At 35.4% G+C, this 26476-nt stretch overlaps 1 protein-coding gene and 1 non-coding gene across 2 annotated transcripts in view; one reads left to right on the top strand and one right to left on the bottom strand.

The window, feature by feature from the left end:
• Positions 1 to 17139, top strand: part of RIF1 (replication timing regulatory factor 1) — a 64690-nt gene extending 47551 nt beyond the window's left edge. Inside the window, exons 24-35 of the mRNA XM_007934935.2 lie at positions 468 to 567; positions 1632 to 1751; positions 3049 to 3200; positions 3585 to 3665; positions 3760 to 3814; positions 4190 to 7387; positions 12908 to 13054; positions 13390 to 13467; positions 13557 to 13672; positions 14845 to 14998; positions 16251 to 16359; positions 16925 to 17139. Of these exons, the coding sequence (XP_007933126.1) occupies positions 468 to 567; positions 1632 to 1751; positions 3049 to 3200; positions 3585 to 3665; positions 3760 to 3814; positions 4190 to 7387; positions 12908 to 13054; positions 13390 to 13467; positions 13557 to 13672; positions 14845 to 14998; positions 16251 to 16359; positions 16925 to 17139 (4525 nt within the window). The remainder of the gene's footprint in view (positions 1 to 467; positions 568 to 1631; positions 1752 to 3048; positions 3201 to 3584; positions 3666 to 3759; positions 3815 to 4189; positions 7388 to 12907; positions 13055 to 13389; positions 13468 to 13556; positions 13673 to 14844; positions 14999 to 16250; positions 16360 to 16924) is intronic.
• Positions 17140 to 24903: 7764 nt separating this feature from the next.
• Positions 24904 to 25007, bottom strand: LOC122152256. Its single transcript, XR_006164482.1, has one exon. It is a non-coding gene; the product is annotated as a U6 spliceosomal RNA (small nuclear RNA).
• Positions 25008 to 26476: the final 1469 nt, after the last annotated feature.

Raw genomic sequence — 26476 nt, 5'->3', positions numbered from 1 at the left:
GTAAATTGTGTTTTGATCTTAATGAACTGTTCATATGGGGAATTATTACAGAGGATTTCTTAAAGTATTATTTGACATGTATCATAATTAAACATTACTTGACTTTTTTGCTTAGAGTAACCTTGCTTTTAGGAACAACAAAAAAAGGCAATTTAAAATTATCCATTATTCCTAATAGGTGAACGAGGAAGAGCTGGGAATTGATGCTTAATGTAGTGATTCTACTTTTATTTGGAATTTGTCATTATAAAAGATTAGGAAATTCTGAGAAATTTGGAGAAAAATTCTAATGTCTATAATTTCTTTAAGGAACATGTGATTTAGCTACTTTTAAATTAAAATAGTTACTTTTTATGATCAGTACTGTTTGTCTGAAATGTGTGTGTGTGTATATATATATTTATGTTTTTTTATGATCAGTACTATTTGAAATATGTGTATGTGTACATATATTTCCTTTTTTAAAGATCGGTACTAAGACAAGCTAAACAAAAATTACTGCTTCTGTTGCCTGGTTTGGAAAACGTTGAAACTATGGAGGAATCCAGTGAACCATATTCAGATGCAGTAAGTTTATTTGTTTTTTTAACTTTTAAATGATGTTGGAGTAGTTTGTTAATTAGGTCTCATTATAATTTTTGAAAGGACAAAAATTTAAATTGAATGATCAGCTTGGATTGAGTGTACTAATGAAGTGATGAACAAGTAAATCATGAACAGAAGATCTTTGTAACACAGGATTTTCCTATATACGCCTGATCTGGACTGAAAGACTTTTATAAATTAATGGTAGTAATTTTCACCAGAAACTCATGTAAATAATGTATGATTTGTATTCATTAATAATATTTATTGAACTAAGGTACCTCGTATGCTGTTTTGCAAAGGCTGTAATTGTTGAAATACACAGTTAAATGTTAGGTAAGCTAGAGATAATATTTATTAGTCCCTCTCTAAGCAAGATTTACCCTCAATTTCTCATTTTTTGCCATCAAATTTGTCATTCCTTCTCTCAGAAAAACTCTATGCTATCATACCACCCATTAGGACAATGGTAACTTTGGCTAATAATATTTAATATGCAAAGACTTAGAAATTTGAAGGAGTGAAGGTATGATTACTGTATATCCATGAAGTAGAGCATCCTTAAAAAACTTCTTTGTATTCAGTAATAGGTAGGGTATAGCTATTTGCTGTTTAGAACTTGTAAAGAATAAAAGTAAGAGCTAACTACTATAGTTTGGTATTAAAATTTTCTTTGGCTAACCTTTTAGACTCAAATGTAATTTGGCCTATAAAAGTCATATATTCCTATTATGAGGGAAAATGTGGTTGTATGTCAGTATTCTATCATTAATGCTTTTTAAATTTATTATTTTCAGTTAGAAGTTTTAACTTATGTCTTTGATTATCTCTTAGAAATATTTCCAGCAAAACATACTTGCTATTGTTGAATTGGATGGCCTGTCTTTGTTTGACATATATTTAATAGGCTTGAATAATCGGAAGAACTTTGGCATGATTTGAAATGTGTATTCATTTTACTAGAATTAATTTTTAAAACATGAGAAACCAGAGATGGAAAAACAGTTGTACTTTACTAAAATTGTTTTTATTTTTTAAAAAAACAGACAGAAAATTCACAGTTAAATGTGAAGATAAGTGGCATGGAAATAAAATCAAGTGGAAAAAGAGATTCCCTTTTGGCACAGAAAAAGGATACAAAAGAAAATATGAAACCACCAGCCAAAGTATGTTTTTCCAGTGTGCATTTATTGCACACTTTTTTTTTCAAGTATTAAAAAATTTATTTAAGAGCATACAGCTTTCAGTTGGAAGGAAAAAAATGTAAAAGTATCTACATAAAACATGTATTTTAACCTCAGTCTAAAACTAAGTGTCTTGCTAGTTGTTAGTTAACCTGTTTTCAAACAAGTGTTGATGTTAATTGCCATCAAGTTTTCTCTGGCTCATGGCAACTCCGTGTGTAACAGAAGAAAATGTTGCCTAGTCCTGCACCATTTTCTTCATCATTGTTACATTTGAGTCCATTGATGAAGCCACTGTATGTTTTTAATGCCTTCCATCCTAAGAGGCTTATCAGACAATAGTCTGTCGTGATCTATAGGGTTTTCAAAAGTTGGCTAATTTTTGAAAGATCACCAAGCCTTTTTTTTTTTGCTAGTCTAAGTCTGAAAGTTCATCTCAAAGCTGTCCACTGTGGGTGACCCTGCTAGTGTTTTAAATACCCGTGGCATAGCCTCCATCATCGTAGCAACACACAGACCACCATAGTATAACAATCTGACAGAGCAGTGGTGACAGACAATATGTTCTCTCTCTTTTGATGTCTGATAAGGGATGTTCTAAAACCATGACATTGTGCCCGAGGGAAATGACATTATTCAAGAAGAATATTATTTTTAAAAAATAGTTCTGACATAACTCTTAGATACTTTGAAATAGAATGAAAGCAATGCTAGTTGTCCTGCAATTTTATAAAGATAGCATAGTACCATAGCTCTTGATATATAGGGTATATTTACTTGACAGATTGTGCTTTAACTTGAGAATTGCAAATACACTCTCCATTTAGCAAACGTTGTTGTTGTTGTTATGTGCCATCGAGTCAGACCTGACTCATAGCAACCCCAACTTGGGCTTCTGAGGTGGTATCACTACGGAAGTAGATTGTCCAACCTTCCTTCCGAGGAGTGGCTGGTGAGTTTGAACCGCCAGCCTTCTGGTTAGCAGTCAAGTGCCTTAGGCTCTACGCTACCAGAGCTGCCATTTAGCAAACTAATGAAATTGATTTGTGTGTTTTTGCCTGCTTTTTAAGGAACTCTATTTTTCTTTATTTTATTTCCTGATTGTTCATTGGAGGCCAAAGGAGAACTGAGAGAGCACTATACTATTTGTTGTTGGCAATGATATATGGCATAGGCTTATTAAACTTCAGACATCCAATTCACTATTGAAAACCTGTATCAGTTGCTAGAAATCAAAGTATTAGAAAATAATTTGGAAATTCTTTTTCTTAATCTGCAGTTGAAATTGGAATCTTTATCTACAAAAATAAAGAATGAAATTCTTTTGGAAGAAGAAAAGTCTACGGACTTTGTGTTTATACCACCAGAAGGAAAAGAAACAAAGGAAAGAATACTAACTGAACATCAGAAAGAAGTACTCAAAACAAAGAGGTTTGTTGGTCTTTTATTTTGAATTGAATGTTCTATATTCACACTTAGATTTCATGAAGCAAACTATAATTTTGCATTTAGCACTAAGGTATTATGTGTGCTAAAGATGTACCACCCATAATCATACTATATAAAGCCGTCTGATATTGTCCTGAACATTGCTAAATTGAATTCCTTTACTGGAGTTAAGGGAATGAGGAGAATGTAGGGAAGATATTTTCATCAAAAATCTGCAAAATAAATAGCTAAGTTGTGATTTTATCTGTTTTTTTTTTTTTAAATCTGTTTTTAAAAGGCATATAGAGGGTTAAATTGTAAGTCTGCTGTCTAATGTGGGAACAGTCACCAGATTTTGAAGTTTCCTCTATATAAAATCTTTTCCAGGGGTGATATTCCTGCCATGTATAATAATCTGGATGTTTCACAAGATACCTTATTTTCTCAGTATAGTCAGGAAGAGTCTGTGTAAGTATGGAAGCCATTGAACTTTGCATAACTGGTTTTCTGCTTTTTAGATAATTAAAAATCATATTCTAATTTATACAATTATTTATTTCAGAGAAATTCCTAATCTGACTGAAAAACCAAAGGAAGATTCCAAGATGAGGATTACGGTATATTAATATACTGGGGTTTTTTATAATCATCCTTCCACTATGGAGTTTGTTAAACTGTGAAAAGATTATTGGTCTTCATTTAATTACTTTTTAGATTTATGGTAAAATTTCTTGACTCCCACTAGCAGATTTTTACAGAATTGTGTGTGTGTGGTATATTTGTATGTGTATGTGCATGCATACACACGTACACAGATAAAATTATTTGGCTTTTATTGCATATTTCTAATTAAGGATACAAGTTAATGGTATGTCTCAGAATCTTTGGTGTATTTGCAATATGTGGAAGGTCATTGATTGCCTTTTGAATTAAAATTTCCCCAGAAAGTTGAATTTATTTTCTGGTTAATCTATATATACATTTCTTTGCAGAAGGAGGAAATGGAGAGTGACGTCATCATTCCTCAAGATGTCATGGAAAACTGTGGTATGGATGAGCATCTTGAAAAGGCTTCATTTTTAAATAAGGAATGTGGTTCTTTTGAGAGAACCAATCCAGAAATACTGAGCAATAATAATGATACCAGAAAAAAATCTTTAATTTCATCAGAGAAAACTTCAACGGAATGCATATCTAATACAGAAAACAATTTTGGTGTCAGTAGTAGCTCAGTTTCTAATGCCACTATTTCTGGAACTCCGCAGCCTACAAGCCGAAGGCAAACCTTTATTACCTTGGAAAAGTTTGATGGCTCAGAAAATAGGCCATTTAGCCCATCTCCCTTGAATAATATGTCCTCAACCATTTCACTGAAAAGTAACCAGGAAAGTGTAACTAAAGTAGATAATCCACCCAAAACAAAGAAAAGAGAAGTGACTATTTCAAAATCTGACTTCGAAAAAATAGTAAATGGAATTAAGAGGTCAAGTCGAAGATCAAGTAAAGCCGAACAAACAGGGAATAAAAGGTCTAAGTCCTTAATGAGATCTGAACAAGAGAAAAATAATCAGGAATATATTGATGGCATGGTAGCCTTAGAAAATAACCCACCTGCTTTACTTAATCAAGCAGACTGTGTGCCAGATAATCAGGCTTCTCTTTCCGAATCTACAATGGAATGTGAAGATACTAAACTTAAACCGACAGTAGAAAGTGCTGTGGTATTGGAAAATAGTATAGAAGAGAAAATTTCTGGTATTAATTTGGAATCCAAAGAAAATACACCCCCAGCAACAGTATCAGGAGATCAAATGGTAAATGAAGATAATCAGGTTCCAATAACTCCAAATCAGAAAACTCTTAGGCGATCTTTAAGACGACGTTCAGAAACAGCAGAATCTAACCCTGATAGCCAAGATAAGGAAAATAATCACCTAAAAAAGGAAAGGCGTAAAGAGGAAGAAAAGGTTCTTCAGAAGAGTCCATTGCATGTAAAAGATGACGTGTCAACAAAGCACCAGCTAATTTCTGAACAAGCTGTACAAGGAAATTTACATGAGAAGAGTTTTGGGGAAGCTAGTACTAACACTGAAGTGGACCAAAATAGAAGAAAGCCAGACCTTGAGAATCTTAAGTCTGAGGGAGATAGTGCCCAGGATATTGCAGATAAGTCCTCTGAGAAACCAATAAGGGGACGAACACGGTATCAAACAAGAAGAGCATCCCAGGGTTTGCTTTCCAGTATAGAAAATTCAGAATCTGACAGTTCTGAAGCAAAAGAAGAAGGTTCTAGAAAGAAGAGGTCTGGAAAATGGAAAAACACAAGCAGTGACAGTGTTGACAATGAAGATCAAGAAGAGAAAATGGTAAAACAGGACTGTATAAAAGTTGAAAATCAGACCCATGATAATAAAATAAGTTCTGAAGGTGATAAATCTAAGACTTGTGACAAAAAAGATGAAAGTAGTACTGTAGCTCTTCAAGATTCTGCAGTATCTTCAGACTTGTTAGAAGTTGATGAGGTACCAAATACATATGAGGGAAAGAGTAAAACTAACAGATGTACAGAATATTCCTTTACAAGTCCCTCTGCGCCAGAGTCAAATCTAAGGACTAGAAATGCCAACAAAAGGTTGCATAAGCGAGATTCTACAGAAAATAACAGTGTAGGAGAATCCTCAAAAACAGGGACATCAGACACTTCATTGCTTTCTGAAAAAACTCTCCAAATACTTGAATGCCAACACAAGAGAAGTAAGAGAGTGAGGAGATCAAAAGGTTGTGATTGCTGTGGAGAAAAATTACAGCCTCAGGAAAAGCCATCCACTGGGTTAAAGAACACAGAAAATTATGATATAAAGATCAGCGAAACAAAAAAGATAGATTTGCAGACACCTCTAACTGTATCAGAAACTGCTAGAGCAAATCTGTATTCAGAAGTAAAACATTTAGATGAGCATCAGAGTGTGAATTTTCATTTGGATCTTAAGGAGGAGAATGATTCTATTAATGATTCGTTAATTATAAAGGAAACTGACTTGAAGGCAAATAATTTTCAAGAATCTCCTCCTCCTGAAATAGATAAAGAAGAAACTTGCAGCATGGATTCCCGTGAAGCAGTATCTCTTGAAAGTCGGGATACAGCTAATAAAAATCTTGAAACAGTTGGTCTGTCTTTAGGTGATTCCAAAAATGTTTCACAGGAAAGTTCTCCATTAGAGATTAAAGAAAAAAATCAAGAAGCTACCCCAAAGAAGGAATCAGGTCAAGAGAATGTCATTAATGTTGAAGCAAATGTATATAAAGTAAAAGAATCCAATGTGGAGGAAATTGAATTTATGCAGTTGGATCTGGAAAGTAATAAATCTGAAGTTAGCAACACTGAACAAGAGAATGCCAAAACTGTTATTTCTGAAGAGGAGGGAACAGAAGAAAAGAATGAAGGAAATGTTGGATCTAAAGCAGATGCTGCTGAACAAAATGCTAAAGCAGCAACTAAGGAATTTAATTCAGAAATTGGTCATTCTGATACTATTACACCTGTGAAAGAGAGGGCTCAAGCTGAGATTTCTGGGGAACAAGATGGAGGAAGTGTTAAGTCTGATCCAGGATCATCTGAAGAAGTGAGTGTTGAAATGAGAAATTGTGAAGAAGCAGTAATAAGTGATGTGAATGCTGAAACTGATCATTTCAAAGAAATAGAGGCTGGAAATATGACTACCAAAACTTCTAAGCCTGAAGAAGCTGAAACAGAAAGATTGAATGCAGAAATTTACAACTCTGTTCCTGACCTACTTGAAATGAACACTGAAGAAGGAAGGACTGACTCTAGTAAGACTGACACAAATACTGAACTTAATAAATCTGATGAAACAGAATTGGATGACAATCATATGAGCGTGGACTGTGATAATGAAACTTTGGAGGAAGCTCACCATACTGTAGAGAAAGTGAAGGAATCACCACAGCCTGTAATATCTGAAACAGCTGTCTCTCAGCTGATAACAGAGGATAATTTATCTCCTCAAAAATTAAGGGAACTTGATCCTTTCTTTGTGTCAGCAAATGACAGTCCTAGTGGTGTGCAGACACGCTGTGTCTGGTCTCCTTTGGCTTCTCCATCTACCAGCATTTTAAAGAGAGGACAGAAAAGACCACAAGAAGATGAGATCCCATCTCCTGTTAACAAGGTAGGGGGAATGAAGCTGAATATTAAGGGTCTGTATTTTGTTGGAATGTTTGAGAAAAGGAGGCTGAGCCTCTTTAGATATTTTCTTGTTTTGTGACATTAAGCTAAGCATCTTTCTGCATATGTGCATATACCCCTTTGGGAAATAGTCAAATCTCTTTCATGACATTTTCTTTTCCTCATAGTATCATATGGGGAAACAGATTTATAAGTTCAGGTTATTCTGATTGCCAGTGATAAAGCAGGTTTAGTTAGCACTTCACTGTGTGCTGGGAAAATAGGCTGTCTGGTTCATGTAAATGTTCACGTAAACGCTTCCTCACTCCCAGACCTTGGCTGATTAAAAAGAAAAACCTGCCTAGGTTGTGCCTTCATTGATTTCTAGATGTAATTTTATTTATAGTCCCATCTCCTGCATTTAAACTACAGCTTCTTTAGATTAGGAAACATGGATTATTTATGTATCTGCTACACCTGGCACATAATTCGTTAAATGAATGAGTAACAGAATAAAAAAAGGAAAAGTTAAATGTGCTTGTGTAGCTCAACTGTGCTCTACTTAAAGTAGAACTGAGATCTTCTGGAAGGGTGTAATGTTTCCATTCCTTCATTAAATTTTGAAATTGAGCTTACCATTTAAAGATTGGTCCATTTGCGAAAAGTTGCTATCGGTTGAGTTTTGTTTAATTTTGTTAGCTTTAGTCTGGAACCATTTATTTTTTTAAAAAAATAAAAATAAGCATCTTAACTTTAATAAGCCATAAAAGTCCTTGAAAACTTACAAAGATAGAATGACTTGGGGATGATTTCTTCAGTATACTTGAAATTGATAAGTCAAGTTAACTGATCATTTTTTGTTTATAATAGCTCATTTAATATTTTTTTAGGCAACAAGAAAGTATATTGTAGTTTTCTATAGCAGAAATACAGAATCTACCCGCTCTTAGAGTCAAGACTAAACAAAAACAGATCCTAAACTTACTGCCATTGAACCAGTTCCAACTCCTAACAGCCGTGTAAGACAAAGTGGATCTGCCTCATAGGGTTTCTTGTTTTTGTTGCATGTATTTAATTTTTTTTTGTTTCATGACATTGACTGCAGTTCCCCACAGTGATTCATGTACATGTTCCCAGTCTGTCTTCCCACTTTCCGCCTGTAGCTACCTCTTCCCCGTGTCCTTCTTTCCTATGCATTTCTCTTCTCCTAAGATTGATCAGCCTAAGGAGTATATCTACCTGATGCAAATGTTCATCCTATGTGGCTGTCCATTGTTTGACTGGAAGCCACAGGAATGAGTTTAGTTCCAGATGTGAAGGGTAACTAATTAGAGGCCATAGTCTCAGAGGTCTCAACCAGGTGTCATCAGACCAGTAAACCTGGTTTTGGTTGGTTGGTTGGTTTGTTTTTCCTGATTCTGAGTTTTGTTCCAGATTGTTCTCCTACTCTGTCCAGGATCTCCTGCACTGATCCCTTCCTGAGTGGTTGACAGTGATAGCCAGGCACCATCTAGTTCTTCTGGTCTGATGGTCATCTAGGAGAAGGATCGCTGGGCTACTACTAGTCATTTGGACTAATTGTTTCCATGTGTTTTTGGTTTTCTTCATTCTTTGCTTTGGATGAGGACAGACCCTGTTGTTTCTAGATGGCCGCTAGCAAGCTTTTAAGACCCCAGTCACTACTCACCGAAATAGGATGGAGAATATGTTTTTGTGTACTATATTATGCCAGTTGAACTTGATGGTCCCCTGCGACCATGGTCCCAAGTCCACAGGTTCAACTACTCGTGCCCTCGGTGGTTGCCTGTGGCCAAGAAGTTACCATAACTTTGCCCCTTGTTAGTTCTATTATATATTTGGACATTGTTATGGCACATACAAATAGGCATGTAGAAATACCATCTGCCAACCTTACATATGATCATGGGTATGTTCTCTTTTGCCTAGACATGCCTGTCAGCCTATTTACCCATCTTTTTTCCCATAGATTAATGTTTGGTATCACTGATGACGCAGTATTGTATGTGTAAAAAAAGTTCCTTTGTTGTCTGTAACTCGTGTACCTCTCTGTGTCTTCCTCTTCCTCAGTGCCACCATGTTGATTGGTCACTTGGTACATTGCCCTTCCCTTTACCTAAATGAATACTTGTCTCTACCTATCTAGCAGTGTTCCTCCTATCCCTAGTAAGCAACAAAGTATTCTTTCCATACATAAACCTTCCCTTGACTTTTTACAATGGTGAGCTAATAAAATATTTGCCCTTCTGTGATTCTGAGCAAAATGTCCTCCAAGTTCATGCACATTATTCTGTGTTTTGAAGATTCAACATTCGTTAGTGTTGCATAGTATTCCACTGTATGTATGTACCATAGTTCGGTTATTCATTCTTCTGTTGATGGGCACTTAGGTTGTTTGCATCTCTTTGTTTTTGTGAATAGTGCTATGATGAACATGGATGTGCGTATTCCATTTGTGTCTTGGCTCTCAGTTCTTTAGGATATATATACCTAGTAATGGGATAGCTGGATCAAATGGTATTTCTGATTCCACCTTCTTAAGGAATTGCTGTACTGATACCCACAGTGGTTTTATCATTTGATAGTCCCACCAGCAGTATATGAGAGCACCCAATCTCCACATCCTTGCCAGCATTTGTTATTTTCTGTCTTGTTGAACTTTGCTATTAGTGCTGGGGCCAGATGGTATCTCGTTGTTAGATTTGCATTTCTTTAATAGCTAATGATCAGGAACAATTCTTCATGTGTTTGTTGGTGCCTGAATATCTTATTTGGTGAGGTGTCTATTCATGTCTTCTGCCCATTTTTTAATTGGATTGTCTGTCTGTTTATAGCTGTTGAGGTGTTGGAGTTTTTTATAAATTTTAGAGATAAATCCCTTGTCAGATATGTCATTGCAAATATTTTTTCCCCAGTTTGTAGGTTGTCTTTTAATTACTCTTTGGGAAGAGTCTTTAGAGGTGCATAAAAATTTGATTTTTAGAAGTTAATCATCCAGTTTATCTTCTGTTTGTGCATTTTGGGTTAAGCTTGACAGTCTATTTATGCCATAAATTTGCCCCTATTTTTTCCCTGAGGAACTTTATAGTTTTAGGTTTAACATTTAAGTCTTTGATCCATCTGGAGTTAGTTTTTGGTTTTGGTGTGAGATATGGAATCTGGTTTCATTTTTCTGCAAATGGATATCCAGTTTTGCCAGCACCAGTTGTGAAAGAGACTATCTCTTCCCCCATTTAATGGATTTTGGCCCTTTGTCAAATATCAGCTGGCCATAACTATACGGATCTATTTCTGGGTTCTTAATTCTCTTCCACTGGTCCATGTGGCTGTATAGTAGGTTTTGAGATCCAGGAGAGTGAGACCTCCTACTTTGTTCTTCAGTAGTGCTTTGCTTATCTGAGGTCTTTTCCTTTCCATATAAAGTTAAGTGATTGTTTTTCTGTATTCCTAAAAAATGTTGATGGGATCTGGATTGGGATTGCATTGAATGTATAGATTGCTTTGGGTGGAATTAACATTTTCACAATGTTCAGTCTTCTGTCCATGAGCATGATACGTTCTTCCATTTATGTAGATCTCTTATGGCTTCTTGAAGTAGTCTTTTGTAGTTTTCTTTGTACCTTCCTTGATTTCCAAGGTGTTCCTGGGAAGATTTATTCCCAAGTATTTTATCGTTTTGGTAGGTGTTGTAAATGGTATTGATTTCCTTATTTCCTTTTCAGAAATCTCTTTGTAGAGGAATCCAATTGATTTTTGGATGTTGATCTTATATCCCACCACTATGCTTAATCTCTCAATTAGTTCCAGTAGTTTTTTCAATGAGTCTCTTGGGTTTTCTATGTATAGGATTGTATCATCAGCAAATAGGGATAGTTTGACTTCTTCCTTACCAATTTGGATGCCTTTGATTACCCTTTCTTGTTTTATTGCCATGGCTAGGACTTGCAAAACAATGTTGAATGTTTTTGTTGTTGTTGCTATGTGCCATCAAGTCGGACCCAACTCATAGTGACCCCTCCTTGGTTTCCAAGGTGGTATCACCACAGAAGTAGATTGCCCAGCCTTCTGGTTAGCAGTCAGGTGCCTTAGGCACTATGCTACCAGAGCTCCTACAGTGTTGAATAGAGGTAGTGATAGAGGGCATCCTTGTCTAGTTCCTGTTTGCAAGGCGAATGGTTTCAGTCTCTCCATTGAGAATCATATTGGTTTTTGTTTTTGCATATATGCACTTTGTCATGTGGGGAATGTCCCTCCTGTTCCTATTTTGCTGAGAGTTTTGATGAGGAATGGGTGTTGAATTTTATCAAATGCCTTTTCTGCATCTATTGATACGATCATGTGGTTCTCTTTCTTTGTTTTATTTATGTGGTGGATGATGTTGATTGTTTTTCTAATGTTCAAGCATCCATGTATGTTGTTTTTATGTACCGTGGAGTCATCTCTTGACCCCTCCTTGGGTTTCCAAGGCAGTATCACTACAGAAATAGATTGCCCAATCTTCCTTCCAAGCAGTGGCTGGTGGGTTTGAACCGGCAGCCTTCTGGTTAGCAGTCAAGTGCCTTAAGCACTACGCCATCAGAGCTCCTGGTATTTTGCTGAAGACTTTTGCATCTGTATTCATGAAGGTATTAGTCTGTAGTTTTCCTTTTTAGTGATGCCTTTGCCTGGTTTTTATATCAAGATTATGCTTGCTTCATAAAATGAATTTGGGAGGATTCCATCTTTTACTGTGTTCTGAACTAGTTTGAGTAGGATTGGTGTCGGTTTCCTGAACATTTGGTAGAATTCTCCAGTGAAGCTGTCTGGGCTGTGACTTTTTTTTTCTGTTGTTAATTTTTTAATGACCTGTTCAATTTCTTCTTTTGTTATGGGTCTGTTCAAATTTTCCACCTCAGTCTGTGTTAGTTTAGGTCTAATAGGGTTTTCAAGGCTATAAATCTTTATGGAAGCAGACTGCCTCATCTTTCTTTCACAGAGTGGCTTGTGGGTTCACACTGCCAACCTTTTGGTTAGCAGCTGAATGTTTTAACCATTGTGCCACCAAAGTTCAAGACTAGGTGACCTATGAATGCATATTTAATGGTATATGGGTGCTTTATTATATACTTGTATGAAATTAGCTGAATGAGTGAACATATCATAGGAGTTTAAAGGAGACCAGAATAAGCAGGGCCACAAAGATAAAATGGCTCCCTAAATGCTGTCACTCTGCTGTTGTCCTCCAAAAGTTTAGAGCAGAGGTGAGATACACTAGAGGCCAGTTGTACTGTTTTTACCCTCTTTGTTCTTTCCAGGCAGTATAGTAAGCACCACAATTCTTAAAAATGAATTACACGGTTTTATCTGCCAGGTACAATTTTACAAAGTTTCTACTACTGTAACTTATTCCTAGTTTTTGATGCATAGGGTTAATCGTCTAAACCTACATTCTATTTTTAGGTAGAGTAATAAGAATTTATGGTGCCTCCCCCCCATTTAAAAAAAAAAAAACAACTTTTGTTTTCAGGTTCGCCGTGTATCCTTTGCAGATCCAATATACCAAGCAGGATTGGCAGATGACATTGATAGGCGATGCTCTATTGTTAGGTCCCATTCTTCAAATAGTTCTCCTGTAGTAAAAAGTATTAAAACTTCACCTACTGCACAATCTAAGGTAAGCCATAGGCTTTAAAATGTACATGCATGTATAGATACACATAACAATTGCATGTGAGTGATTCGTCTGAAAATATAACTACTTAAGAAACAAAATGTCTTTGATTTGGATTTATTGTCTTTTGTTTTCTACATGGTAAGCATACATAAGAAGTGGTGGTTAGAGGCAATGGTAATCTAGCAAGTAATAGATTAGATGGTAGTTTATTCTACTCTTTTACATTTTCTGAAATTTTAAAGAAATTATTACAGTCTTAAGTTGTGAGCATTAAGTTTTAAAAATTGTAGTTATCTAGGGTTCTGAGTGAGTTTTTTTTCTCTCCTTCTGTCTAGCGTAATACCACTTCAGCCAAAGGATTTCTGTCCCCAGGATCACGTAGCCCTAAATTTAAGAGCTCAAAGAAGTGTTTAGTAAGAAGTGCTTTAGTTTTCATGTAACTTTATATTTTCATGTTCAGTCAGGTGGTCTTTGTTTAACAAGTTTGCAAATTTATTCTAAGATTACAGAAATGGCCAAAGAATCTGTGCCATATCCAACAGAAAGTGTTTACCCAGCTTTGGTGAATTGTGGGGCACCGGTTGACATCATTTTACCTCAGATTACATCAAATATGTGGTAAGTGGTTATTTAGGCTGCTAGCTTATACTACAAAATGCCACTTATTTTTATTTTAAGAGAAATAACTTGGAAGGTTGGGGCTCTCAAATTTAGGACTGACTGACATGCACTCTTCCCTCACACATTTTCTTTTAGAAATAGGAGTGCACCAGGGGAGATAGGCCAGAGAGTACCATAAGAGAATCATTTATCATAATACAGTAAAAGCTAAGATTATTGTGTGTTCAGTGTACTATTTGCCAGGTACTGTGTTGAACCCTTGACATGTATTATCTTGTTAAATACTAATATAAATCCTATAAGGGATATAATTGTTTAGTTACATTTTATTAAATGAGAGAGCTCTGGTGGCATAGTGCCTAAGGCATTTGACTGCTAACCAGAAGACTGGTGGTTCAAACCCACCAGTCACTCCTTGGAAGGGAGGTTGGACAATCTGCTTCCATAGTGATACCGCCTCAGAAACCCAAGGAGGGGTCGCTATGAGTCAGATCTGACTTGACAACAGTGCATTTGGTTTGGTTTTTATTAAATGAAGTTTACAAAGGTCACTAAGGTCACACAGCTAATAAGTAATAATGTATGTGAACCATAAAGCTTTTCTATTGGTACACAAACAGCCTGCTTCTAAACCAAACCAAACCTACGGCCACTGTGTCAATTCCAACTCATAGTGACCCTGTAGGACAAAGTAGAACAGCCCGGTAGGGTTTCCAAAGCTGTAAATCTTTACAGAAGCAGACCTCTTCATCTTTCTCCCTCAAAGTGGCTGGTGAGTTTGCATTGCCAACTTGCTGGTTAGCAGTGAAATGCTCTAACCACTGTAGCACCAGACCTCCGTAGCCTTCCTCTATCAATCTATAGTCTTAACCCAAAACTATTGCTTTAGTCATATAACATTGCCACCTGTCAAGCATTGACAGTATAATTTGCACTAAGAATTGCAAACCAGTAAGCCTGTATACCTGTCAGGTTCAAATTTTACTTCAAATATAAATTTGCCTGTCCCAGGTGCAGGCTTATGTAGGCCTATATAAATGAATTCAGTTATGATGGAGCCTAAAAAGGGAAATTCAGTTAGATAGACCCTCACAAAAGAATGTAAATAAAAAACTATTATTGTATAATAACATTTTTCCTTTTCCCTCATTTTTTTTTTTTTTTTTAAGGGCAAGAGGCCTGGGACAACTCATTAGAGCCAAGAATATAAAAACAATTGGTGATTTGAGTACTCTTACAGCATCTGAAATAAAAACTCTTCCTATCCGTTCTCCGAAAGTGTCCAATGTAAAAAAGGCCCTCAGAATATATCATGAGCAGCAGGTAAAGATTACCAGTGACGGTATTAATTAGCAACCATGTATAAATAATTGCCCTAACAATACAGTTTACGGAAGTTTTATTTATAAACATCTTGCATTTTTGTAATCCCTTCTCCTGTTCCAAGTCAAGAGCAACTTACTTTAAAGGCCACTTTGTAATTTCTCAATGAAATTTATTTGATACCATTTTTATATAATCACCTCAGGTTTATTATAAATTATCTTTGTTCTCTTTCATTTCCATCAGTTGATGTTTGATTCTATGGCTTATTCCTAAAATCTTAATGTTTGAATCCAAACATTAACAGAACTCTTACAAATTTGTAGGTGACTATAGTTTTATTTTAATGTCCAGCACCTTTGTGACTTTTCTTTCTTGTTCTAACAGTTTTTTGCACGTGAACAACCTACTGATACTGATAAGCCTAAATTCTGCCCTATAAAAAGCATATTCAAAAATTTATGTATAATTTCATAAGGACTTACAGACTCTCCTGAAGCACATTCAGAGACCCTCTATGTACCCATTGACATTATGAAAACTTATGAATAAATGGAAAATAGGGTTTGTTCAGAATGAAAACCAGTGTTCTATGTTGGAATTTCTCAAGCTGGAGTATGCCAACTCCTGGAAGTCCTCTGCTGTGTTTTTGAAAGCTTTTAATCTTGTATTTTTATTTTATTTGTGCTTTCATAACAATGTTTATTAAACAATTACTCAAAAACATTCACTTTACAGTAATTTTCAGTTTTATGACCAAGAATTTAGTTTCTGAATTGTTTTTTCAGTCAGTGGTCTATGGACTCTGAGAAGATCTGTGAAAATCATCTGCCTTAGATTTCCCTTTCCCAAGTTCCTTAACAGAAATGTTTTTAGCTTTCATGTCTGTGTTTCCAGAGAAGTCCACAAAGAAATACTGAAAATTTGTGATAGTCTCCTTGAGAAAATATTTTTTAATGCTATTTTTGTTTGTTTTATAAATACAGTGTAGTTAAGGTTGGGCAATCCTACTTCCGTAGTGATACTGCCTCGGAAACCCAAGGAGGGGTCGCTATGAGTCGGGGCCGACTCGACGGCACACAACAACAACAACAACAAGTTACTTAAGTATATTAGCTAGGGAAATTATCCCATGATGGGCTGTGGAACATACTATGACAAACTCTTTTCCAGTGTTAGTATTATTAGCCATATTTTTAACTTTAACTTGTCCTTTCTTTCCAATTTTTATTGACGTAAATACATGATCAAGGTGAAGTCTCGTGGACTAGAAGAGATTCCAGTTTTTGATATTTCGGAAAAAACTTTAAACGGAATAGAAAATAAATCTCCCTCTACTGATGAAGAAAAACTTGCCTCAGGTATATTTTAGCAATGTGAGATAATTTTATTAGAAGCTCAGCTGACTTACCTAAAGAAAGAAAGACTTTTTATTGTGCTATGATGTTAATTTTAATATAATGCTTACTCAAGTATTTCATGTGGGGGGAGGAGAGACATTTCTTTTAACCTCAGGTGTGTTTAGTTACTGTTTTTCTCTTGTCACCTTCTACTTCATCCAGGTCTCAAGTAAGAATGTAAACTGTACACTATTTCAGTTATGCTATATTAGAAAAGTAGTTTGGTCATTCTTTAAGGGCAAAGAGCAAACTATGCTAGACTTTTTCAGTCCCCTGAGGAGCATGAGAGTACGTTAGATTGTGTTCTAAATTTGGAACCTAGGAACTTAAGTTAATTTTTCTTAAGTAATGTTTTATAATACAAGATGAGTATTTTTCCATAATGATTAACATGAATTCATACATGAAAATACCATAATCTCCAATAAAATTACATTATGATTAACGGCTTTAAAGGAAAATGTATTAACTTCAGTTTAATTTTTATCTATTCAATATGGATTTGATTATTCCTTTTTTCTTTTAGATTTGATTGATCCTGTTGCTTTAGAATCTCCACTATCTAAAAATCTCATGGCACAGATAAGTGCACTTGCTCTTCAACTGAATTCAGAAGATCTCCATAATTACTCAGGAAGCCAACTATTTGAAATGCATGAGAAACTTGGTAGTATGGCAGACTCTATAATAAAAAATCTACAGTCACGTTGGAGGTCAGCAGTCCATGAAGATTCTATTTAGTATTTTAAGGGAAAAGTGTAGTTCCTATAACATCACTGGTTTTGTATAAAACAAATTGTGAAGTACAGCACAATTTCAGAAAGAAGAAACTGAATGTTTGTAAAGTCAGTAACATTTCAAGCCCTGAGGGCAACTATTTACCCTCTATGTAAGTTCAGTTTTGTATGTTCGTTAATATAAAATCACCCCCCCATAAGATATTTTCTTGGCTGCTACACATAGTTTTTCAAGGAATTTAAATACCCTTCTAAGATTTGAAAACAAACTAGAAACAAAAGCCTACATCTTATTTTAGACTTTCTTATATTCATGCATATTCTGATGAAGCATTTATTACAAAATACTTTAAGTAAAATTTAAAACATTTGTTTGAATTTTTTGCTCAACTCATGAAAGATGTTCATACTTTATTTTTCTGTTTGTATTTGTTGTGCCTGAAGATTAAGAAAATTGTTCATGATAAAACACGTCAAATGAGATGTAAGAGTTGGAATGTTTTCCAGAGGTGTTAACTTTGTTTCACAACATTCAAGGAACATGCCAAAAGTCTTGGCTTTTTGGATTAAAATACTAATGCAAAAGATTTCATTCATTTGCATTAGCAAATATTTGTGCAGCAGCATTTGCCTGTGAAAATACACTTTTTAAGACATAGTGTTCATTTTAAAAGCATGACTATTTGTACATTATGTATAGAATACAGTGTTTTTAATTTATAAATTTCCGCCTTCGTTAATTGCATGAGTTTTCCTGCAGCTTCTTGTGAATACCTGGATTTTGTTTAAGAGAAACATATTTTGTATATACTAAATACTGAGATAACGGTATGGACATTATAGGTGATTTATGGGCTTGCTGTTATAGGATTCTGTATCTCCAAATAAAACAACAGATAATTTGGTACTTAGTTGATACTCTTAGTTAAAACCTATCATAGTTAAATCATGAGTTTATTATCTAAAGTAACCAGAATGAGTAGAATTACAGAAATAAGAAAATGGCTGTTAGTATCCCTACGTTTTCATTATGATTATTTAGAAGGAGGGTATCATCCACTAGAAAGAGTGCCTCAGTCCATTTCTTCCGAATGCCAGGTTTGTTGAATATTTTCATTGCACCCTGTACTATAAAAAGTCTAGAGTTTGCCCACCTTTTTCACCTATACCTAAAAGCAATTATTTGGAAGAAATTTGAAACTTCCTTTTCTGTATGTATGTTTTACTACATTTTAAAAAGTAGGGTATATGTAATTAAAACATTTGTAAATTTTACCAACTAGTATTAGGGCCTGGCTTCCCATATTTGTTTAATCTTTTTAACAGAATATTTCTCATTTGTTCTGTGACTAGAATGAGTAAGTGATCTCAGTTTCATAGTTTATTCAGAATCTCTCCCCTGTTGGGAAGCACGCATTCTTTAGCAAATCAGAGTGAGTTACCTTATTTGGTTGAATGGCAGTACCAGTGATGCCAAAGTTACAGGTGTAAATCCTTTTGTATAGTTAACACTCCTATATTCAGAAGGGACCACCATCCAGCCACTATAAAAGTCCTTATCATTTTTTATAATCATAAATCCATCATCTGAATGGCATTCTTACAACAGGGAGAGGATGGTTTTTAAAAGCAAATCTGGGACCACTGAGCCAAAAATTATACCTTGAAGAAGTGACCTATAGAAATAGGGTTTTTTTGTTTGTTTGTTTTGTTTTAAGCAGAATTATAATTGTGCTTTACATTGTTTATAATTTATTTCCCAAATTATATTTGACAGTAAATAGGTAGATGAGTTTTTAGTGGATAGGAGTGAATGAGAAGGGTTATGGATGTGTGTGTTTGGGGCAGGGTGGGGGATGAAGTGCTTTAATAACATGTTCATAGCCAGAATTAACAGGTTTCATGACTATATGTGTTGATGTTTGTGTGAACTAAAATTTGTTTGCCAGTGGGATGAAGTTCTTGGAGAGCTGAAGACAATAGCAGAAATGTGACCCAAATGAGCACCATTTACTTAAAAAACTGAATTTATGCACAGGTATTAACAAAAACATTGTGGTTCAGCAAGGTTATATTTTAAAATATTATTTGGGAGAGTGAACCAGTTTTCTAAATTTTCACCGTTGCTTTGTTCTTAAGTGTTTTTTTCTTAAGTGTATTTGACATAGTTTAAAAAAATTTTTGCCTTAAATTGTTCTGCCGATTATCTACCCTGAATGCTTCCTGAATAGAAAAAAACTATTAATATTCCTGATCCATCTCGAATGTAGTTTTGTTACACCATTAAAAGGGAATCAATTTTTAAAAAAATCTTAACAGGTAATAAAAAAGATGGCAAACACACACAAGAACACACAAATGTGATTTTTTTTAAATTATGCATTTTCAAAAAAATTAGTGGAATGCATAAGTACAGTATAATTTTTCATTTCTATGAAATGTATTAGGGATTTCATAGTGGATTTAAATTTCCAGTATTTCCGTGAGCCCCATTATTAAAAATGTACTGCCATTTGAACAAGTTTGAAAGCCATAGCTAAATGATGTGAAACTTTATTCTAATTTCAGATAGTACAAGAAGAATCAGATTAATAATGTTATGAGATAATACACTCCGGATTTAAATCCTGGACTTTAAAAACATAGTAGTTCCTAAAGTTGCCCATGGACAGCTTGGCCTTTTTCTCTGTACAGCTTGAAAGTAGTCAGGTATTCTGTTGCATGTCTATGAATCATAAAAATGTCAAGAAACTTGAACTATATCATGCCTAAAAATAAAAGTGACAGGGTCAGAAACAAAATAAGGGGTAAAATATTAGAGTGTGTATGGAATAAACAAGTAGAATAGTTAGATTTTTTTTAATGTAAAAGAATGAGAGTAATTACAGATAAGTACTAGTTAAAAACTAGCTTAGTTGAAACTTAAGAGGAAGTGTAAATGATTTTAAAGGGGTTGCATTTTCCCTTAAAGTCTTTTCTTCCAACTTTAACTTTGTCAATTAGTGAGAAACACCTAGGCTTCATCTTTGTACTCTTTGGAATTGATTTTCAGAGTTAAATTTGTCAGCTGGTCTAGGGGGCAAATAGCAACTTGTTGTCATTATTAAGGCTAACACTTTACTGTTGGCTTCCTACCACAACCCGTGTCCATTTTTCCCTAAGCTATTAGTCAAGTCTTATACTCTGTATACAAACATTAAAGTGAAGTTTGGACTTAACAGTGCTTCTCACAGTTGGGTTGTGCTTGGTAAAGCGCAGATTCTGATTCTGTAGGTGTTGGAAAGGACCTGCGTTTTTAACTGCCTCCAGGTCATACAGTTTCTGATGTTTGAGGATTAGGTGTTTAAGTAGGCCTAAAGCCTTCAAGCTATAAATTACGTTTGATAACCCAAGCCGATTAACTTCATAGAATTATTTCCACATAAGATAAAAGTTTATTTCGTAACTATTTCAACTGTATGAAGTAGGGTTACAGACTGGTTCTAAAGTCTTCAGGTTAAAATTCAGAATTCTGAAAGTTGTCGAGTGTCAAATTTAGCTTCTTTAGGAAATTTTTTAAAATACAGAAGATGGATTTATTTTTTTAAGTAAGCCAACTTGGAATTAAGTATTTCATTTATAAAGAACCTTGTTAAGCAAATTAGACTGAGTATATTTTCCCATTAGTATTTTTGAATTACCTTTTGTGTTGTTAACATAGATGTAAATTTTCATATTTTATAGATATATCTAGTATCTAAATTGATGTTGTCTTCTATTATGGGACTTCATTATTTTATTAAGAAACATTAAAAGTGGGTACTACCCTTTAAAAAGATGAATTTGGCAGTAAAGTTAGAGCCATAATAAGTAAGTCATATCTGACAGGTAATCCTCATCATTTTACTGAAGACTTGTCTGGTGACTTAACACATGATTACATGGTTGAAAATTCCTGTTTTCATTGTAAATGGAGGTTGAGAGAGAGAGTTGAATGACTTGATTCTCTGGAAATGAGTATTTCTTACATTCTGTTGAGGTGAGTGTTATATAAGAAGTGCCCTCATCCTAAGCATTTGAGAAAATGTAGTCAGAAGTTAAATAATGTTTGGGTTCTTTGTTTTTGGCTGATCAAAATTCATTGCTTTATCTGTACAACAAATTGGGCTTTGTGGTTTCTAATAGCTCAGTTAATGATCCATCTATTACTAGGTGCTCGGTTTTGTATTACTGCTTTTTGAAAATTTGAGTCATTTAGGTTTGATCTTCTAAAGACAGTTCATCAGCTATGAATTTAACAAAATGGAGAGTTTACTCAGTTCTTAGTATAGGAAATTAAATTTTACAGTGTGGTCATCTGAACCATTTTTTTCTTTATATACCCAGCCTTTTCCTCTCAAAAGTACAATTCAGACCAAACATAGAAGGTGCCAAGTGGTATATCGTTAGAATAAAAGATAAACTCTTCCCCCTACCTGACACTATAAAATCGAAGGCGATATCTCTAGTGGTTGATGTCACATGGAAGGAAAAAACCTACCCAAGCTTTTGTAATTTATAACAGAGGAAACAGTATCTTCAGGCCAAAGTGTACCAATTTATAATTCTGGATAAAAGTAAGCTTATTAGGTAGCAAGTTTATATGTTGATAACTGATGCACTGAGATTCGATAAAATGAAAGATTGAACTATTAATAAAGCAGTTAGACCATTTAGTATAGGAACAATCTATATAATTTGAAAATAACTGACAACCAGTGGTCCAGGAGTGTTCTTTGCATAGCACAGTACTGTAATTGATGCTCATAAATACCCTCAATAATTATTATAAATATACATTACTTAATACTCTGCCACTAATAGCGATATATTAATAATTTCTAACAAAAGAACTTACATTTCTTAAATGGGTAAACTACATAATAACAAGGTTACAAAGTTTAGGTGTGGAACAGAAAATGGAATATAATTGCTATTTTGATACATAATTTTGTAAGTAACAAGTGTTTAAAGGATATTTTTATAGATTGAGGATTTTCTTAAAAAAGAAAATGGAATTGAGAGTAAAATCACATTTGAGTATAGAAACTGAAGGACAGTTGTGCCTAGTAAAATTTTATCGAGCAGGGGTTGGCCAGCTACAGCCTTCAAACCTATTTTTGTATGACCCATGAGAGCCAGGAATGACTTTTTATGTTTTTTAAATGGTGAACAAAATCAAAGGAATAATATTGTGTGGCACATGGAAATATATGAAATTGGAATTTCAGCATCCATAATAAAAGCTTTATTGAAACAGTCGTGCTTATTTATTTACTTTGCCTGTATTTATGCTCCAAGGCAAAGTTGAGTCTTTGTGGCCTCCAAAGTTTAAAATATTTATCTAGCCCTTTACAAAAAAGTTTACCAACCCCTGTTATATAGAATACTTTTGTTCATAATTGGCATGTAGTCAGGTTATTTGTGTCTAGCTGGTAGAATGGGGCTCTTGATAACATTCCTTAATTATATTACCACTGTTCAGATTTTATTTTATAAATAGGTTCTTATAATTCCATTCATGTCTGTTACCATTGCTAAAATACATATATACTAGGAGATACTAGTAGAAGCCTGCTTCCCCACCCCACCCCCACCCCCTTTAACTCTCAAATGAGAGTTATGTATTTGCCATGGCTATTAAGGGACTTTAATGATCTGAAGGGAAGGTATCCTTTGTTCCAGAGATAGCTCACATGGTGTATGAACATTAAATCACACCTGTGAAGTAAGTGGTTTGGGGTGTGAAGTGTTTGCTTTCTGTGTTGAGTTATCAGTTGATTTCAGCCTATCTTAACACTACCTCTTGTGGATCGACTTGACCAATATGCACTTAGAAAAAGACTGATCAAAGCTAAATCAGTCATTCATTGACCCTGTATTATTTTTATCCCCATCACTTGATAAACTCTAAGAGAGCTTAGTTTTACATTCACAAAATTTTTACATTTGATAAGTCAAATGATTTAAGTTGAAACTTCACAAAATTACCTATTCAGTCTTTAATTAACTGCACTAGTAAATGGGAAACAAGGGTGCGGTTTGTTTTATTTGATTGCGTGATGCTTTATACAATGTTTGAAGGGGTAGACTTACACTAATGAAATTAGTATTTTCTGGTTGGTTATGATTGGGTTAAGGGATGGGGAATCTGTCTTATCCCCACAGTAAAACCTTTCGTGAATCATTGAGAGTTGACTGTTATCACTTGCAAATTGAAACTGGATATTGAAACATTTTTTAAGAAATGCACTTTTATCTGAAATAAAGCTATAAAATGTCAACAGTTCTGTTACTTGTTTTTATTTACTCCCTTGCTTTCCCCACACACAGTGAACTCTGAAGTGAATAATCTGAATACATAGTCAAATACAGCGTAATTGAACTTTGGATCCTTTCATAAACACTTGAACCGTCCTTACTCTTCCTCCCTTTCATGCCCTGCTTTTCAGTCATAGAGGTTCTCTGCTTTATGGTTTTCATGGATTTCTAAATTGATAAGTGTGAAAAAGGGAGCTCTGGTAGCGTAGTGCCTAAGGCACTTGACTGCTAACCAGATGGCTGGTGATTCAAACCCACCAGCCACTCCTCAGAAGGAAGGTTGAGCAATCTACTTCCTTAGTGATACTGCCTCAGAAACCCAAGGAGGAGTTGCTGTGAGTCAGGGCTGACTCGACGCCACATAACAACAACAGCAAAAGTATGAAAAAAGAAAGATAAATTTAGTGATGCTGAAAGATGTAGTTCACAGGAGTATAGCGTAAGTGTTATGAGCACTGTCATGCAGAGAACTGAACTCATGTGACGCACAGGTACTGTTTTTAAGAGTAATCTACTTTTTAATTTTTAACTTTATTGTGATTTGAATCAAAGTTTGTATAGTAAATTGGTTTCCCATCCAGCAGTTTATACACATTTTTTTCCATAATAATGATTACAATCTACATAACAACTCTTCCCACTTCCTCCTTGTGTTTACCGTTTCCATTCTTGTCTTCTTTCCTATCCCTTCCTGAGCTTTATTCCTGCACAAATGCCCTTTTGATTTCATATGCCTGATTGTAGTAAGGGGGGCATTTCCCTGGTGTTAGTGTTCACCTTATACCCCTGTTGTGTGGGTAAGGCGTTCTGCTGCTAACCAAAAGGTCAATGGTTTAAGTTCACCAACTAACTGCTTCACAGGAGGAAGAGGAGATAGTCTACATCTGAAGATTATAGCTGTCAAAACCCTAGGGTGCAGTTCTTTGTTCTATAGGATTGTATGAGTTGGAGTTGGCTCGATGGTAGTGGGTTTGGTTTTTTTATGATGTGGCTGAAAGTTGAGCCACAGGGGTGAGTTCAATTCCAGGCTTGAATTGTGACTAAAGGTTGTAGTCTCAGTGGTTCCACCCGACTATCAAACCAGTAAGCCTGGTCTTTTTTTATGATTCTGAGGTTTATTTAAATTTTTCTCCCACTATCCAGGACCTTCTGTGGTGAACCTTCTCATAGTGGTCAGAAGTGGTAGCCAGCCACTATCTAGTTGTGGTCGCAGGGTCATGGAGGCTGAGGTTCACATGGGCCATTTGTCCCTTCACCTGTTCTTGTGTCTGATTTTTTCAGTCTTTGCTCTGGATGAGAAGAGGCCAGTAGTTGCACCTTACCAAAGGAGGTTGTAGAACGTTGTTGTTGTGGACAATGTTATGCCAGTTGACCTAAGTGTCCCCCAAGATTAATTTTGAGGCCCCTTACCCACTGACTCATTTCTGTAAAAAATACGGAACACTTTATGAATTTGCATGTCATCCTTGCTCAGAGGCCATGCTAATCTCTGTATCATTCCAATTTTATCATGTATGCTGCTGAAGTGAGCACTGTGAATAACCTTTTGAAGATGGAATGAGTGGTCACTGACCTTCTGTATATCCTTACAGTCCTGTAAGTCTGTGATAGTTGTCGTTATATGCCAACAAGTCAGACCTGACTCAGAGACTCCTCCTTGGGTTTCTGAGGTGGTATCACAACAGAAATAGGTTGCGCAACCTTCCTTTGGAGGAATGGCTGGTGGGTTTGAACCACCAGCCTCCTGGCTAAGCAGTCAAGTGCCTTAGGCGCTTCTAGGATTTCCCCAGTATTGTGCTCTCAGAAGTGGCAGATGCAGAGAGCTGGGAAGGGGATTTTAATGGAAAAAGGGAACAGGATAAATTGAACATTAGATACTACTTTCAAATTTTTAGTGTAGTAGGTAATTGGGTTGTCTTAAGAGCCTTTTTTTAAGATGTACACTGGAATGTGATTTAGTAAGATTGGATTTAAGATAATGGGAGAAGAACATTTGTGAGGTAGACATGAAACAAGATTAACTGAATTGATAATTTTGAGACTAGGTGGTTAAAAAGCATTCTATTTTTGAGTAGTTTAAAATTTTCTAAACTTTAAAAAAAATCAGGCCTAGAATTAAAAAAAAAAAGTTTCCATCTGTCTCTGCAATAGCATCTCCAAAGTTCTGCCTTTAGGAAAGGTAGTCTGTTTTCTGTTAACCCTATCATGACCCAGTTAATTTCCACGTTGAAATTTTTGTTGCTACCATGTGTTCTTAGGGAGGTTTTGCTGAATCAAAGAATTTCTGAAATTTTATTATAAAATGTGGATTTTAATACACATTGTGTTGGACACATGTCCCTCTAGGTTTCAAGGGTAGAGTTATGCAGGACACACTTGTTACTCTGGATTCTAGTAAAATTATGTGGGAAGTATGTTCCTCTGGATTCAAGGGTGGGCGCTAGGGGTGGGTAGATGTATGCCTCTCTGAACTCTGTACTGCATACTAAATTCCTTAACAGGTGCATACAATTTAGGATGCCTGAAAATGCGCTATTTGCTAGAACATAGGCAAGAAAAGCAACTTCCAAATCATGCACAGGAACCCACAAATAAAAAGATAATCTCCCAGTGAAAAAGGCAAAAGTTTTGCAAAAATCACACCTCCAAGCTGTGTCACCTCATACAATACCCCATAAAAACAGTAATTTTCATGTTGTTGTTAGGTGCTGTCGAGTCATTTCCGACTCATAGCAACCCCATGCACAGCAGAACAAAACGCTGCCCGATCCCGCGCCAGCCCCACAATCCCTGCTATACTTGAACCCATCATGGCAGCCACCATGTCAATCCATCTCGTTGAAGGCCTCCCCCTCTTTCGTCTACCCTCCACCCTACCAAGCATGATATCCTTCTCCAAGGAGTGGCCCCTTCTGACAACATGACCAAAACAGGTGAGACGAAGTCTGGCCATTCTCACTTCCAAGGAGCATTTCGGCTGCACTTCCTCCAGGACAGATCTG

This window comes from Orycteropus afer, unplaced genomic scaffold (genome assembly GCF_000298275.1).
Source record: "Orycteropus afer afer isolate SDZICR_OR568_19922 unplaced genomic scaffold, OryAfe1.0 scaffold00023, whole genome shotgun sequence".
In the NCBI taxonomy this organism is placed as follows: Eukaryota; Metazoa; Chordata; class Mammalia; order Tubulidentata; family Orycteropodidae; genus Orycteropus; species Orycteropus afer.
The sequence above is the reverse complement of the archived record's forward strand: the minus strand, read 5'-3'. Positions and strand labels throughout refer to the sequence as shown.